The sequence below is a fragment of the Ailuropoda melanoleuca genome, chromosome 7 (assembly GCF_002007445.2).
Source record: "Ailuropoda melanoleuca isolate Jingjing chromosome 7, ASM200744v2, whole genome shotgun sequence".
Taxonomy (NCBI): domain Eukaryota; kingdom Metazoa; phylum Chordata; class Mammalia; order Carnivora; family Ursidae; genus Ailuropoda; species Ailuropoda melanoleuca.
In genome coordinates, this window is record NC_048224.1 from 585089 (window position 1) to 601743 (window position 16655).

At 41.4% G+C, this 16655-nt stretch overlaps 1 protein-coding gene across 1 annotated transcript in view; it reads right to left on the reverse strand.

Moving 5' to 3' along the window:
- Nucleotides 1-2280: 2280 nt before the first annotated feature.
- The window catches only part of GLDC (glycine decarboxylase), a 95928-nt gene continuing 81553 nt past the window's right edge, over nucleotides 2281-16655 (reverse strand). The window contains exons 21-25 of the mRNA XM_034663849.1: nucleotides 16458-16569; nucleotides 10895-10990; nucleotides 6220-6392; nucleotides 4424-4504; nucleotides 2281-3068 (exon numbers count right to left, since the gene is read on the reverse strand). Of these exons, the coding sequence (XP_034519740.1) occupies nucleotides 2925-3068; nucleotides 4424-4504; nucleotides 6220-6392; nucleotides 10895-10990; nucleotides 16458-16569 (606 nt within the window). The 3' untranslated portion in view covers nucleotides 2281-2924. The remainder of the gene's footprint in view (nucleotides 3069-4423; nucleotides 4505-6219; nucleotides 6393-10894; nucleotides 10991-16457; nucleotides 16570-16655) is intronic.

Here is a 16655-nt window from a genome sequence, read left to right on the forward strand (position 1 = left end):
TTGAAAATAGGGCAGGTTTTGGTGTGAACCAGTTAGGCCCTGGGAGGGCTCAGAAGTTGATTCCCACTGATACTCATCCCTAGACTATTCAGGTGTTGCTTTTTCCCAGAAGCTCCTCTTCTATTTAGATACAGGATATTCTTAAACATGCTTTCTTTGGGCGGGGGGGGGGATGCAGTAAACAACAAAGCATAAAAATAGATTCAGGGCAGTCTACCAAAGATGCTCCAGACTCCAGGCCTAGGACATCAGGTCATTTGATCCAGCGGCCTCAGTTTCTTTATCTGGAAAACGGGTCTAAGCTACCACTTATCCTGCTAACTATAGATTTTGGGATAAGCAAATAAGATGAGAGAGGAAAGTAATCTTTCTTAACCATCTACCAAGGACGAAGCGCTTTACTGGTGCCATTTTCAAGAACACAACAGAACTACAAAATGACAAATAGCTTCCTGGGCATACGAGGCTGTGGTTGTTTGAAGAGGACCAGCCTGGGCTCTGAGGCCCATCCAGATGCAGGGCTGGGCAGAAGCCGGCCGTGGCAGGGAGGCCCGCGTTTCTGAGGTAATGCGACTGGCCTGGGCTCACCTTGGTTTCCACTGTAGGCCCTTTCCTGTAGCCGACCTGTTCCTTGAAGCGGGCCAGGAAGGGCTGTTCGGCTGACCGCACATAGGAACCTGGTTCCGCTTGCTCATAGCTACTCGGGGCGGTGGGGGGGGGGGGCGGGCACCGGCATGGGAAACTGTGGAAGACCTTGAGGAAATGCTAAAATGAACAAACAGGAGCCAGTAAAGCAAAGATAGCAGAGAGAGTGCTCCAGGTGGAGAACACCACTGGGGCAAAGACCCAGAGGTGGGAAAGATGGGCATAAGCACCAGGTGATCATATAAGCACCTGAACAGTGAAGGACAATTTGAATATTTAACCACCTGCATTTGCCTCAGATATACTTTACAGTGACGAAGAAAAGAGCTCCTGTTCACTCTGTTTTCATATGCTGTCCTTCCTCCGAAGGGGCTATTCCATACCCTGATGGCTAGTCTGTGCTGCAAGCCTGGTTTCCAGCTCAAGAAGGGCAGAGTCTCCAGGTATATAGTGACCATGGCAATGTGGTAACCTGTTTTGACCAGATGCCACTGGAGTTGTGCAGCTTGGGTTTAAATTCAGGTTCTCCCTCTATCAGTGGTGTGACCTTAGGCATCTTGCCATACCCTCTTGTGTAAAAGTGGACTACTGTGAGGTTCCAATGAGATAATACATCTTAAACACTTAGAATAGTACCTGACCCCAGAGAAGAACTCAATAAATATTAACTATTTAATTATAATTTAAAAAAAAACACATGGATCCCATCACTTCTCTACTGCTTAGTTAGGCTGAAATAAATTGTTCCACAAATGTTTTAAGTGTGAGAATAAGTGGCCCACTGGCAGAGGTTTCAATAGAGCACTAAAACCTTTCTCCACATGACTATCATAGTAGCTTGAGTAACAGTTGATTAAGCTGCCATGCAAAGAACCAAGTAACCAGGAATTGAACAAGTACTCACAATCAGGGAAGAAAATCTGAAACAGTTGCTGTTTCTAGGGGAAATTTATTTTGTGGCAGGATGCTAGTTGTGGGCCTGAAACCCATTTCCCCCCTTTTATTTATCTAACAAACTCCTGATTTTCTTTGGGACACTAACATACCCAGGTAAAAGACCTCCTCATACTACCTTGCAGCTAGAAGCGGCAATGTGAAACAATCCCTGGCCAGATAAAAGCAAACAGAAGTTACTGGGTCAGGGGGCGCCTGGGTGGCACAGCAGTTAAGCGTCTGCCTTCGGCTCAGGGCGTGATCCCGGCATTGTGGGATGGAGCCCCACATCGGGCTCCTCTGCTGTGAGCCTGCTTCTTCCTCTCCCACTCCTCCTGCTTGTGTTCCCTCTCTCACTGGCTGTCTCTATCTCTGTCAAATAAATAAATAAAATCTTTAAAAAAAAAAAAAAGAAGTTACTGGGTCAAATCTCTGGGAAAGCATTTCAAAAAAAGTCAATGTGGATGGAATTTGCCTTTTGTCTTTTGTTTTTCTCCCTTTTTCCTATCTAGAATGGTTATGTGATGTCAATATGCAGCCTCAATCTTAAGACCATGAGGATGAAGTCTCCATACAAAGGAAGGCACAACAGGAAGACTGAAGGAACATTAGACCTTGGCTTTTTATCTCTGGACTTAGCGTCTAATGAGAAAAACTGCTACACAAAATGATCAGTTTGGTAAAATGTAAAAATGGCTATTGGCCTGGGTATTCTCATTGCCCTTCAAATCTCTCTGAACCTAGGCTATGTGGAAATAAGATTGAAAATGGACCAAGAAGGCATTCTTCAAATTGAAATGCTTTTATTAGGATACTAATAATTGCAGATAAAAGGAAACCACACATGGGAAAGGGAAAACACTCAGAAATACTATTACAGATTAGGCAAATTAGAGAAACATTTTCTTCAGTGTATACAAAATGTAAACATTTGCCCTGGGATTTGCCCACCTCACAGATGGCACAGTCCACAGGGACTTATTTGGAACAAGAATCTGTCAGAGTCTACAGTATAACCCCTATAATGTCTCTGAACTTCCTATGCTGAATGTTAAAGTTCCTAGCCCACCCCAAATTTTCTATGCAAAAAACTAAATGGCTTTCAATCAAGGCAACTTGAACAGCAACTGCTACATGTGGAAGTAGGCACTGAGGCATATCAGTCTTCCAGTGAGTTTCCACTCACCATGCTAATGGTATTTACATTTACCTTGACAGAGATTACAAAAATATACACAGTATATAAAACCCCAAGTTGAGTCTGGGATGGAAAATTACATAGCTCTTGCTCATCAAATGCTCCAGAAAAAGACATCAGTCAGTCGCTTGAACTTAGGGAGACAGGACTAAGAAGAGGCCCTCTTCTGTTCAGAAAATGGGGACTCATAAACTTCCATGGGTGGGCAGGTGCAAACCAGGTGCTGATCTCCATAGATGTCATCAATCCGGGCAATGGTTGGCCAGAATTTGTTCTCTGGTTTCACGAAAGGCTGCAAGGGACAAAGTTGGAAATATTCTGGGGTATTCTGAAACATTTCTCTTGGGGAAAGAGGAGATTGCAGTGATGTCCCCACAGCCTAACCGCAATAAATGCCCAAAAGTATAAGAAGGTAAAACCCATACTGCTATTTTACTGCAACATTATTTACAGTAGCCAAAATACAGAAGCAACCCAAGTGTCCAACAGATGATAAAGATGTTATGTATGTATATGTATGTACACACACACACACACACACACATATACACTGGAATATTACTCAGCCATGAAAAAATGAGATCTTGCCATTTACAACAACATGGATGGACCTAGAGAGTATTATGCTAAGTGAAATACATCAGACAGAGAAAGACAAATACCATCATGATTTCACTTACATGTGGTATCTAAAAAACAAAAAAGAAACAGACCCATAAATACAGAGAAATGATAGTTGCCAGAGGGGAGGGTGTGGGCGATGAGCAAAATGAGTGAAAGGGAGTGGGAGGTACACGCTTCCAGGTACAGAATGAATAAGTCAGGGGGATAAAGGGTACAACATAGGAAAGAGTCAATAGTATTATAATAGCATTTTTTATGGTGACAGATGGTAGCTACACTTGTCAGCATAATGTGTCAAGTTGTCAAATCACTACATGATATACCTGAAACTAATGTAACATTGTGTGTCAACTATATTCCAATACCAAAAAAAAGCTAAAAGCCACCCCTTCATTATTGTCCCCCAAAATCCAACTTTTGATTCTTGTCTCCACCCTGCCAAAGAGACTATGGAGTATCTTTTTCATGTAAGAATCAGAAAGGAAACAAAAACTGTATTTGATTCATTTGGGGCTATCTCCCTGTTGGATGATAGTAGAAATTTGACAGGGACTCCTATTTGGTATTCCTCAACCATGTAACTGGTGGCTTCCCAAGCCTATGGCTGACACTGACCTCAGAAATCTGAAAGCCAATGCCTGTGTTCTGCATCACTTGTCATGACCCATTTAAGAAAGTGTCCCATGTAGGGGCACCTGGGTGGCTCAGCTGGTTAAGCTCAGGTCATGATCTCAGGGTCATGAGACTGAACCCCACATTGGGCTCTGCGCTCAGTGTGAGTCTGCTTGTACCTCTCCCTCTGCCCCTCCCCACCCCCTGCTCTCTCTCTCTCACTGACTCAAATAAATAAATAAATAAATAAATAAATAAATAAATAAAATCTTTATATTAAAAAAAATCATCCCACGTGTAGTTACTATAATGAGGCTGCAAGGATGGGCGCCCCATCAGATAGGTCATGGCCCTTCATACGCACGTGAACACTATACCAGCTGGCCCATTCAGCTTCAGAGAAGAACTTACAAGTGGGAATGCTGCCACCTCTCTGGAATAAGGCCGATCCCAGTGGGAGGATGTGACGCAGGTCAGGGAATGTGGAGACATCTGAGACAGACAACACAGATGGGAAAGGGATCAGAGTAGAACACTGCCTTCTCCTCCTGTGCTTTGTTTCAGCCAGTGAGCTGATGGAAGCCCAGGGACAACAGGGCTGTTTTGTTTAATTTCAATTTAAGGGGGAAGAATTGTGATAGGAAACTTTTTATTGTGAAATATTTCAAATATCAGAAAGTTATGGTAATATATTAGAACATCTACCACCCAACCAACATAAATCAACATTTTGTCATATTTTCTTAACCTTTTAAAATAAACACTGCAGAGGGGCGCCTGGGTGGCTCCATTAAGTGTCTGACTCTTGGTTTTGGCTCAGGTCACAATCCAGGGTCCTGGGATTGAACCCTCTGTCAGGCTCCATGCTTAGCCGGGAGTCAGCTTGAGATTCTCCCTCTCCCTCTGCCCCTTCGCACACCCATTTGTGCTCGCTCTCTCTCAAAATAAATATGTCTTTAAAAAAATAATAAAATGGGCGCCTGGGTGGCTCAGTTGGTTAAGTGTCTGCCTTCAGCTCAGATCATGATCCCAGGGTCCTGGGATTGAGGCCCACATTGAGCTCCCTGCTCCGCGGGGGGTCTGCTTCTCCCTCTGCCTGCTCCTGCCCCTGCTTGTGCTCTCCCTCTGTCATAAAATAAAAATAAATAAATAAATAAATACAAATAAACATTGCAGATACAATTGAAGCTGCCTATATATATATCCCCTCCATCTCGTCTCTTACTGTACTCCCCAGTGATAACCACTATCTTAAATTTGGTGTTCACCATGCTGATGGTTTTTATACTATTACTGCATATATGCTTAAACAGCATATAGCATAGTTGGGCACATTTTAAAATCTTATTATCATCCTGTGAGTATTATTCTCCACTTGTTTTTGTAACTCAGTATTATGTTCTTTAGATGTCTATTGCCATTTTTAAAAATGGCCTAAATCCTTAAAGAATCAGCAGTATCCACAGAAAAGAGAAATAATAATAAACAAGATGCCTTCTCCGGCCAGCCATTGACCCAGGTACCCCACCTTTATTTAGCTGGGCACTCTGGAACTTGCCTGAGCTTCCCCAAGCACCTCAGACTTGTTCTCTGGCTTGGGGCCATAATAGCACAACCACAGGCTTCATAGTATTTTCAATTCATGACCACCACCCCTCCCCCCCAGCTTAATAATGTCTGGACCTAAAGAGAGACTCACAGTTCACAAGTTCACAATAAACATGTCTCGGATTTTCTCCAAAATAGGCCATACATTATAAAAGGCTGAGTACCAATTAATTGTTCTAAGAGATAACGGCTCCAACAGAAGAACGTGTCTATCCAGAGTTTGCGAGGTAAGTAAGCTCACTAGGGTGCATCAGACAGAGACATAGAATGATAAGACTCCCCAGGTAGACAGTTCTTCAGCTTCTGCTCCCGCCTTTGGCAGCCAGTTGGGTGCATGTGGGTATACCTCCCACAGTGACAAAACAATCACATAAACAAAATTATAACATTTCTCAAAACATCCACATTATACTTGAGTAACTGCTACTATGTTGTTCAAGAAGATTTAAATTTGCAAGTAATGAATTTTTTCAGAAGAATGTCTTATTTTAGGCAAGAATAATATCATCTTCTGATGGGAGTTCAAGGGTTGCTGGCACACTGTCCATACCCAGTCTTCTCTATGGGACATTTTGGATAAAGTACCAGTGCCTACGCACCTTTAGTGGATTGACCCTGGGGTCAATGCGGCCCTCCTCAATGTCAGCGATTTCCTGACGAATGCTGATCATGGCATCACAGAATCTATCCAGCTCTGCCTTGTCTTCTGACTCAGTAGGCTCAACCATGAGAGTCCCTGCCACCGGCCAGGACATGGTAGGGGCATGAAAGCCTATAAAAGAGATAGGGGGACTTGTGTCACTAACTTTGGCCTCCCCAATTTAGAAGAGATCCTCCCCGTCCTATAATTTATCCTAAGGAAATCACTGGATAAATGTACGTACATATATAATTTGCATATATATATATGAATTCATCTCAGCACTGTTTATGCAAGAAAAAAGAAAAGCTTAGAAAATAAACTAACATCCAACAATAGAGGATCAGTTAAGTTTTACAGGGTATCCATACAATAAATATGCAGCCATTCAAATGTATGTAAATTTATATTTGCTAAATTGAATAAACATTAAAAAATATTAAGTCAAAAAAGCAAGCTACATAATAATGATATTCCATTTTTATTAAAAAAGTGACAAAGTGTTCATGTATACATATCTTATGAAGGAAGACAACTTGAAGAATAAATACCAAAATTTTAACAGGGGTTATCACCAAAATATGAGACTGAGATTTTTCTTTCACTTTGTATTTGTTTTAGAAGCTATAATACTTGTGTATTACTTGTAATTAAGAGAAATTAAAACATCATAGCCTATCACAAGTTAAATAACAAGATAGCAACCATAAGCCTGAAGTGAGTGTTACTGTCCCCATTTTACAGATGGGGAAACAGGCTTGACCAGTACATGGAAAGCCTTTTGTCTTTACACTGAATACAGGCTGAAGGTATTTCTGTTTCCAAAAGTTTTCATATGTAAAATGAATCAACAAGACACATGCTTGAAAGAGATTTCCTGGACAAAAGCCAAAAACAACCTTTTCCCATTTTTACCCTTTTTCTATAAAACTATTAAAGGTTGACAAACAGCCTCAAAGTTGATATACCTGTCAGCTAAGTTTAAATGGTTCCCAAATTCTGATCTGCATAAATCACATGGGATGCTTTAGGGTCATGCCTATGTGCTTTAAGGGATTGTCTTCTCAACATGTTATAAACATTTTCGAACAGTAAGTTGAAAAGAATATAGAGTGAACACCCACATACTGTTCACCTTGATTCTACAGTGATGCCCTGTTTGCTTATCACATATCTATTCATCCATCCGTCTTATTTTTGATGCATTTCAAAGTATGCTCCAGTCATCAGTACACTTCTCCCTTAAATACTTCAGCATGCATATTATTAACTAGAATTCAATATCTGTTCACATGTATTTGTGATAAAATTTACATAGAGTAAAATGCACAAATCTTAAGTTTATCATTGAGTAAGTTGTGACAAATACATAAAACTATGTCACTCAAACTGGAAAAGGATTTTAAAAAAACAAAAACAAGCTAATCTCATTACCCATTAAGTCCAACCTCAATTCCATGTGTGAGCAAATTCAGCCCAACATACCCTGCTGTAGTGGTTCCCATATTTTAAAACCATCAAGAGTTGTCTTAGGAACACAGATTCTTGGATCTTCAGCCTCATTCAGGAAGTCGAAAGTAAGGCTCAGAAATCTATAAGTCTTAAAAACTCTCCTGGTGACAAGAATCACTCACTATGTTTGGAAACCTCTGACCTAAAGCAGTGTGCCCCACATTTGGCTGTTAAGACTCATCTGTGGGGGGCGCCTGGGTGGCTCAGCCGTTAAGCGTCTGCCTTGGCCTAGGTCATGATCCCAGGGTTCTGGGATCAAGCCCCACATTGGGCTCCCTGTTTGGCAGGAAGCCTGCTTCTTCCTCTCCCACTCCCCCTGCTTGTGTTCCCTCTCTCGCTGTCTCTCTCTGTCAAATAAATAAATAAAATCTTAAAAAAAAAAAAAAAGACTCATCTGTGGGATGCTTGTTAAATATATAGGTTACTGGGCTTCTCCCCTGGAAACTCTGATTCAGTAGGCGTGATTAAGAATCTGTGTTGTCATTCTCAATTGCTATTTTGGGGAGTTTTGGAGGTTTTTTGTTTTTGTTTTGTTTTACTTAGCCATTCATTCATTCATTCTCTCACTTTTTTTTTTAAGTTTACTTATTTAAGGAATCTCTACACCCAATGCGGAGCTCAAACTCACGACCCCGAGGTCAAGAGTGGGATGCTCTGCAGACAGCCAGCCAGGCACCCCATTCTCTCACTTATTAAACATGTAAGTTCTGAGGTGCTTACTAAGTGCGAGGCACCTGTACAATTCTAGACTTGGGGCAAGTGTGGCAATCACTCTATCAAACATTAAAATAATGTCAAGGTTGGAGATAGACCAAGACTTGGAAATACTGGGTCATAACTTCAATTACAACTCCCTCCTCACCCATCCTCTCCCTCCCTGCAAATGCTGCTGCTGCCAGACATGTGATGCAGACAACACATTTCGGAAGTGAAGGGAGAGCCTTCCTGAGCCTGCCATCACTCAGCCCTTAGCTGGGACGCCCGAGTCAGGTGACGAGAGCAACCAAGAGATTCTGAGGGGCTAACTGTTAACTTCATTAATGAAGACTTTCTTTGGCTTTCCCATTTATTATCAGTATAACTCTGCATAATAAGATCATGCATTCAGGAGAGGAATGAGCCACACATGTGGGATTCCCATTATGACGCAGTAGTAAAACTATTAAATTATTGAAGCTTTCACTTTCCTTATTAAGAGAAGTTATTCAAATTATCAAAATTCAGATAGAACTCCACACCCATTGAAAGGCAAAGTTCTCCATACCTTAGCCTTTCTGAGAGTTGAAGAGTCTTTGATATTATTGATAACGTCACTAAAACATGTATTTTAATCAGGACTATGTTGAATTAACACCCACTAATTCACAAAGGGCCTATGTCTTTCAAAATTCTTCCAGGAAAAATGCACTTTCTCTATGAAATCATATTCCTATGGTGGAAGGAATTCTTCCTAAGGTGAAGGAAGCCTATTCCTTCATCTACAGAAGCAGCTGAAACAGCTATGTCACGACTGAAGTGGTTATTAAATTCAAATGCCTTTGCTCTCGAACACTTCTATGGGTTAGCTGTTCTACTTCCTTCACCATTACACCAACTTATCTCTTCAGGGACTCCTTTGTTTACCAAGAGTGGAACAGGAGTAAGAATTTACCAGAAACATAGGCAAGACAACACACACACACACACACACACCCCAAATAATCCAATTTAAAGCGGGCAGAAGACACGAACAGACATTTCTCAAAGAAGACATCCAAATGGCCAGTAGACACAAAAAAAGATGTTTAACATCACTCATCATCAGGGAGATGCAAATCAAAACTATAAGATATTACCTCATAACTGTCAGAATGATTAAATTAAAAAAACACAAGAAACAACAAGTGGTGGCAAGGATGTGGACAAAAAGAACACTCTTGCACTGTTGGTGGGAATGCAAACTGGTGCAGCCACTCCAGAAAACAGTATGGAGTTTCCACAAAAAGTTAAAAATGGAACTACCCTATGATCCAGCAATTGCACTATTAGGTATTTACCCAAAGGATACAAAACTACTGATTCGAAGGGATACGTGCACCCCAATATTTATAGCAGCATTATCAACAATAGCCAAATTATGGCAAGAGCCCAAATGTCCACCAAGTGATGAATGGATAAAGATGTTGTATATGAAATATTATTCTGCCATAAAAAAAGAATAAAATCTTGCCATTTGCAACAACATGAATGGAGCTAGACAGTATAATGTTAAGTGAAATAAGTCAGTCAGAGAAAGACAAATATATGATTTCACCCATATGTGGAATTTAAGAAAAAAAACAAATGAACAAAGGGGGCGGGGGAGAGAGGGAGTCAAACCAAGAAACAGACTCTTAACTACAGAGAACAAACTGATGGTGACCAGAGGGGAGGTAGATGGGGGGATGCATGAAATAGGTGCTAGGAATCAAAGAATAACTTATCATGATGAGCACTGAGTAATGTATGGAAGTGTTAAATCACTACATTGCACACCTGAAACTAACAAATACTGTATGTTAACTGTAATGGAATTAAAATTAAAAACTTAGTTTAAAATACTTAAAAAATAAAGAAACGTAGGAAACAGCAACCATTAACATTTTCTGTGGGGTTTTTTTTTAAGTTTTTTTTTTTTTAAGATTTTATTTATTTATTTGACAGAGAGGGACACAGGCAGCGAGAGAGGGAACATAAGCAGGGGGAGTGGGAGAAGAAGAAGCAGGCTCCCAGCAGAGCAGGGAGCCTGATGCGGGGCTCGATCTCGGGACCCTGGGATCACACCTTCGGCCGAAGGCAGGTGCTTAATGACTGAGCGTTTTTAATTCTGTTAACTACAAAGACTTCTTTCCTAGGATGCCAATGTATTCAAGATATATAATTTAATATCTTTTGAAGGGTATGACCAATGCAGTCATAGGCCAAGTGTTTTCTCTATCATTTCGAAGGTCACCTAGAACCCTGGGATCGCCGTTTAGTTTACTATCGTGCCTGCACATTTGGTTTGTGCCTTGAGGAAGTGGCCCACAGCCAGCATGAAAAGCTACATGAATGTCAAAAACCTGAGTTGCCCTAAAATGAGTTGCTCCCATAAGGTCACTCACCGTAGTCCTGAAGCCTCTTGGCCACATCCACAGCCTCAATATTTGCAGACTTTTTGAAGGGTCTTGTATCCAAAATAAATTCATGAGCCACATAACCTGAGAAATTGTTTCAGCTCAAGATTAGCATCAGCTTGTTTTAACCAAGCAAATGAACAAACAAATCAGCTTTTAAACACAAATCAACAAGTACCGAGAAGCCATGATCACTTGGTAAGTTTGTAGTTGGCAACAAAGACCTCGTCTACTTTATTAGTAATTATAATTATAAAATATAAAAATAGTTGTAAAAATAAAAATGTTTTTAAAATGTCAGGCCAATGTGTCCAATCGTTAGTGCACGACACACCCCTGAGCCAAGAGGCTGATGGGAGGTGGGACTTTGTTGCCAATGCACGGCTGCAACATTTGCCTACAGATTCCTAGGGATGAGATGTTTTCCACTCTGAGGTTATAAAATCTACTTCCAACAGTTAAACATGTCATCACAGGCCTGACCCTTTTATTACAAAATATTTCTAGAGCTGAAGATCCATTGATACTGTTTTCAGCAACTCTGTGCCCAGCATCAAATAACTTTCTTCTGCGTATATGTAAATACATAGTGAACCTGTATCTGTAAGGCATATACATTCTTGTATGTGATTCTTCAAAGGGGCTCTTGAAGTTTTGGTTTCAGGCTTCAAGCTGAGAATTAGAAATTGGGGCTCAAACACAAGTGGCAAGAAGCTGCCGAAGCCGAGGCCCTGGGAGTCCGTTCATTTTGCTCTAGTTTGTAGCCTGATGGCCTCTCCAGGCCCAGGCTGCCATTTCCCCAGCATGAGCTATTTGATCAACCACCTACCAGCAGGAATAAACCAGCACCTAAGTCGTATTTTCATCAACAGAACATCATTTCTGGGGGCTTCCAAATTCCATGGCCCACACAACTGACGAGCTTCCTTCTAAGAAAGGACCTGCTCATGAGATAACGATGTACTCCTTCTTCACCTACTTTCCGGACTCTCAGCATGAATCTACGTACAGACATGTGGAGCAGACATAATTCTGCAAGCCTGAGACGAACAGCTCCAGTCATTAGTAGCCCCTGAGATCGTCTGTAATCGCTCTGCTTCTTATGTAATGAATACATAAGAAAGGGCTGGTTTTGTTAGAAAAATGAAAGTATGAGAACCTGAAGCTTTAAATATACTGTCACTGGATATTTTTAAAATATTCTTTCTAACAATGATGGGGATTAAATTTGTAAGAAGTGGGATTCAAAAGTAGAAAGTTATATTCATAGCTAAGTAAAGTCAGGGGGAATTGTACCTAAAAGGAATGACCAGTTGGAGTTTTGGCCGGGGCGGGGTGGGGGCGGTGGTGAGATCATTTAAGTCTAGGAATCCCAAATACACAATTGTCCCTACCCCATTTTGGTAGCCCAGACTCAACTTTGACCTTTCTTCTCTGAGCCTCTGACAGCCACCTCAGCACTGTGAGGGTGACACAAGAAAGACGGCTAATGAAGCTCGCTGCTCTGAAGGACGCCCAGTGGGCAGGAGGGGCAGAGGGACACATGATGGAGGAAAGGAGTCACTCTTGCTGGCAGGCAGAGGGCAGTCTTCCAAGGAGAAGTTCAGTCACGCGGAGCCTAGCCCCGCACCCCCAACACAAAGCCTGCGTCTGCAGGGCCCCCACCACAGGCGGGCGGTTTGGGAAGAGCTCCATTTTCAAAATGAGGTTCAGATGTTATTTTCTAAATCCATAGCCTAATGTGTTCAAATGGAAATGGTGGAATTTCAGCATATCTCTCTCTTTCTGTATTTGGGCCCTGAAAGGGGTGAAATTGAAACTCGGTGGCTGTTAGAGGCCAGATCCCAGGATGTTCATCTTTGTTTATACTTTTTAAGGAGGAAAGATACATAAGCTTTCTATGGCATATGGTGAGTCAGGGCAATCTGAAGTAGAAATTAGATAAACTGGTCAGCACAAATTTTCATTTTCTCTGAGTAGGTGTTCCTGCTGGGCCTAACCATGACTATAGCTGAGAGTCTGAAAAGATACCAAGTCAAAGGAGCAAGGAAGGGAGGGCGGCATGATGGAACAGCAAAATAAAAGTGGCTTGGCTCTAAGCTTGGAACATCTTCCCATCGGCTCCGCATCCTCAGAGTGACTGCCTAGAGATAAATGGAACTCACTGGCTAACTACTCTATAAAACTTAGGTGGGCAATCAGGGCTTGGCCAAGCTTTTCAGTTGCAGGGACCATAACTAATAGAATCAAAACTGAATGCTTCGCTGGAAATGAGGTTGGGTAGGTGGGGCCTCTGGCCTCAGGAGGGTTACTCCCTGGCCTGGGATGTGAAGCCCCATCCCCTGAGGCCCATATCTGCCCATAAAGGCCACTGGGAAACCAACTCAGGAACAGGAATTTCCAGGCAGCATTAGGTTTGTCTAAGGTCAAAAAGGGATGGGCATTTAAGAAATTGAAACGTAAATAAAATATTGGGCTACTAATAAAGTTTCCGCTGACAGAAACTTCATTTAGATCAAACAGTGAGCTTAGTCTCCCACAAGAGGAGACATCTCTGAATTTTAATTCCTCCTTTTAAAAAGGTACCATCTTAAAAAAAAAAAAAATTCTCCACTGGATGTCTTTCAATAAATAAGAATTTATCATTAAAACAAAACAAAAAGGTACCATTTTACCTGACGTAATTCTTTTCTTTCCTCATCTTAAATAGTACTGCTTTTCCCTCATCCCAATTCTTGCCTGTCACTTCCTTGCTTCACAAAACCATAAGCCTTAGTGGTTTAGCTGGTATTTTCAAATCTCTCACAGAAAGGGTTCGCAAAGGGAAGCCTGGAGTTCATTAAAATTATTGCCTCACAGTCATGTGTAATTCCAAAGTCTTATATAGAACTAGTAAATATGATTAAGATGAATAATGGTCTTTTAATACTGCCATTAGACATCTTGGAATACAACATGTTTATTAAGAACATATCTATTCTGGGCCCTCAGGAGGTACAGTGATAATTCTTTTTTAGGCCCTAGAATACTCAGCTTCAAATTATATAATGAATGTGTTTACCAGACCAAACATGAGACAATTTTTTATTTCATGAACTTTAGGATTGGGCAATAAAGTCTGTAATCACCAATAGATCTCTGCGTGGGATGAGAAATGCGATTTATTATTTGATTCTGGGATAAAATGTCAAAACAAATGGAAATTGCATCTATCATTTTGTGCTGCAAGTCCCCTAGGACTGAGACAGTCTCTGCTTAAAGCAGTCACTCAAATGCTAAGCACATGGTAGGCACCTGAGAAACGCTTGCTTGCTCACTCCCCTCTCTGCGGGACTGCCACCACACCCCATGCAGTCCAGATCACGCGCACTCTTGCTTTAAAACACGAAACTTCAGGTTGCACAACTGTCTGAACACACTAAAAATCAGTGAATTGCACATTTCAAGTGGGTCACTTGTACGGTATGTGAATTCTGTCTCAATGAAGTTTTCAAATAAAGTTAATCATAGGTAAATTTCAAATACCTTAAAAAAACAAACAGATAAAAAACCCTAAACCTTGTCAATTAAAGCAAAAAGATCATTTTTCAACCACCAGAATGGCAGATACTTTGTTTTTGGTTTGTGTTGTTTTTTCAGCCTGGCACTTGGTGTTCACTAGGCCCTGGTGTGATGGTCACTTCATACAATATTAGCACGAAATAAATTGGTACAAAGTCTCTGTGGGGACAACAAGGCCATGCATACCAAGAGCTTAAATGCATTCATACTCTCTGAGATAATAATTTCTCTTCTACAGCTGTAACCTCAGGAAATAATCAGAAATGTTTTTTAAAAATCTAAATAAAAGATATTCATTGCAGCATTGTTACAAATGCAAAGCAAGCAACTAGGGGGAAAATACTGTAGAATTACCCAAATCCAATGTAGCTACTTTCAAAGAACATTTTGACAAGGGGAAATGGTCACAATATAAGATAAAGTTAAAAAATAGGACACTGTGTTTGTAATATGATCTCAATGGTCTAAATGTAAGAAGAGAAGAAATACAGCAAAATTATTAATAGTGGTTATGTCTACTTGACAAAACCATGAATCATTTAGACTTCCTTCCTCATGGTTTTTATTTTCCAAACTTTCCATGTTGCGCATATACAAATTACTTATATAATCAGACAAAACAAATACTTAAGCTAATCCTGAAGGCCGATACATAAGCAGGATGCATTTCACAGGGCAGGAGCTATATTTGAATGAATTAATTAGTAGCTCTTGTAGATTCTTTAACACCCACCTCAGAAGCATTTTATTGTGTTACTTAGAAACATATTGCCCACAACCTTCTTTCCTAATCTCTGGGGAGCATCCCTAACCAGAGCTTTAGTTATTTAGCTCTTTTTCTATTTTCAAACTCCAGACTAACCCTTTGGATACATATTTTTAAGGCAAGACCAGCCTTTAAATTAAAGATCACAGATGTAAATGTATACTCCACCTGAGCTGGAGAAACAAAGAGCCGAAGAGAGGCCTCATTCTGTGGCCCATGCTGCTTATTGACTGCTGTCTCTCTACTCCAAGCTCCAAGTCCCCATCTGTCCCTGTCGCCAATTCCGTGCCCACGGCCAACATGCAGCACATCTGTCCGGCTCTCAGTGCCATCTCCTCCCACCACCTCCAGGATGACTTTGCTCCCCCCTCTATTATTCCCACTATTGTAGCTTCACTCTCCCCTCTTCAAATCCTTTTCTCTGGCAGTTTAAAATCATGTTCTTTTCTTATTGCAAAACAAAACTGGATCCTGTTGGAGCAGCTCCCACCTGTCCCCCTGCCTTCACTACCGAACTCCCCCAAACCGCGAATGCCTCTCCCTTCTTCTCCCCACCCTCTCAGCTCATTTCCATTTGGCATCTGCCTTATCATTTTTGCCCTGATCGTTTCAAAGGTAACCAAAGTGTTCCTAAATGTTAAAGGCAAGGTTCTTTTTAAGACTCATGTCATAAGACCAGTCTCTCTCCCTGTTATGCAACACTGTGTACATTTATGGTGGGCCAGGCATGACTGACAGGCACAGGTGCTAGAGAACGGAAGCAGGCACAGTCTTTACCCTGCAGGAACTCAAGGTCGAATGGACAGAGAAACCGAGTGGGAGAAATCCTCAGTAGTGGAGGGAGCAAATGAAGTAGCGGCTCTGTCTGCCAGAAAAAGGAGGCTTCAGGGAAGAGGTGAGGCCAGAACAGAGACAGACAGGACAAGCACGGCCTTTTCTCGGGAGAGGCACTGTGACAAATGCTGCAGAGGTTCTAAAGCTGCCCCAACCATGGAGTCTTCCCTCACTAGGTGCCCGTTTTCTGCTCATCCCTGTTCATGTAGCCATTTGCTTGAGGGGTTTTGCTTTATTTCTCTATAACTGTTCACTAAATGAAGTTAGGTCCAAAATATCTGTGCTCTTCTCTGGTATATGCTAAGAAACAGAAGTTTCCTACCCACGGCAGAAAACCACATCTACTAGGTCAAACTTGGTCAGTGATGGTAAACTAAGGTTGATACTTGCCTCTTGCGCCCCGGAAAAGGACTCTGTAGTGTTTTTCTAATCGCTTGGCCATGTAGTTGGCATTTAATATAGCAATTTCTGTGGCCTGTTTAAGGCCCTTGCCTCCCATCATCTGTAAGAGAGAGGAAAAGAGTCATCAACCATAGAACAGGTAAACCCAGTGGACACGAACCAAAGATACCCCCAAACAAATCCCAC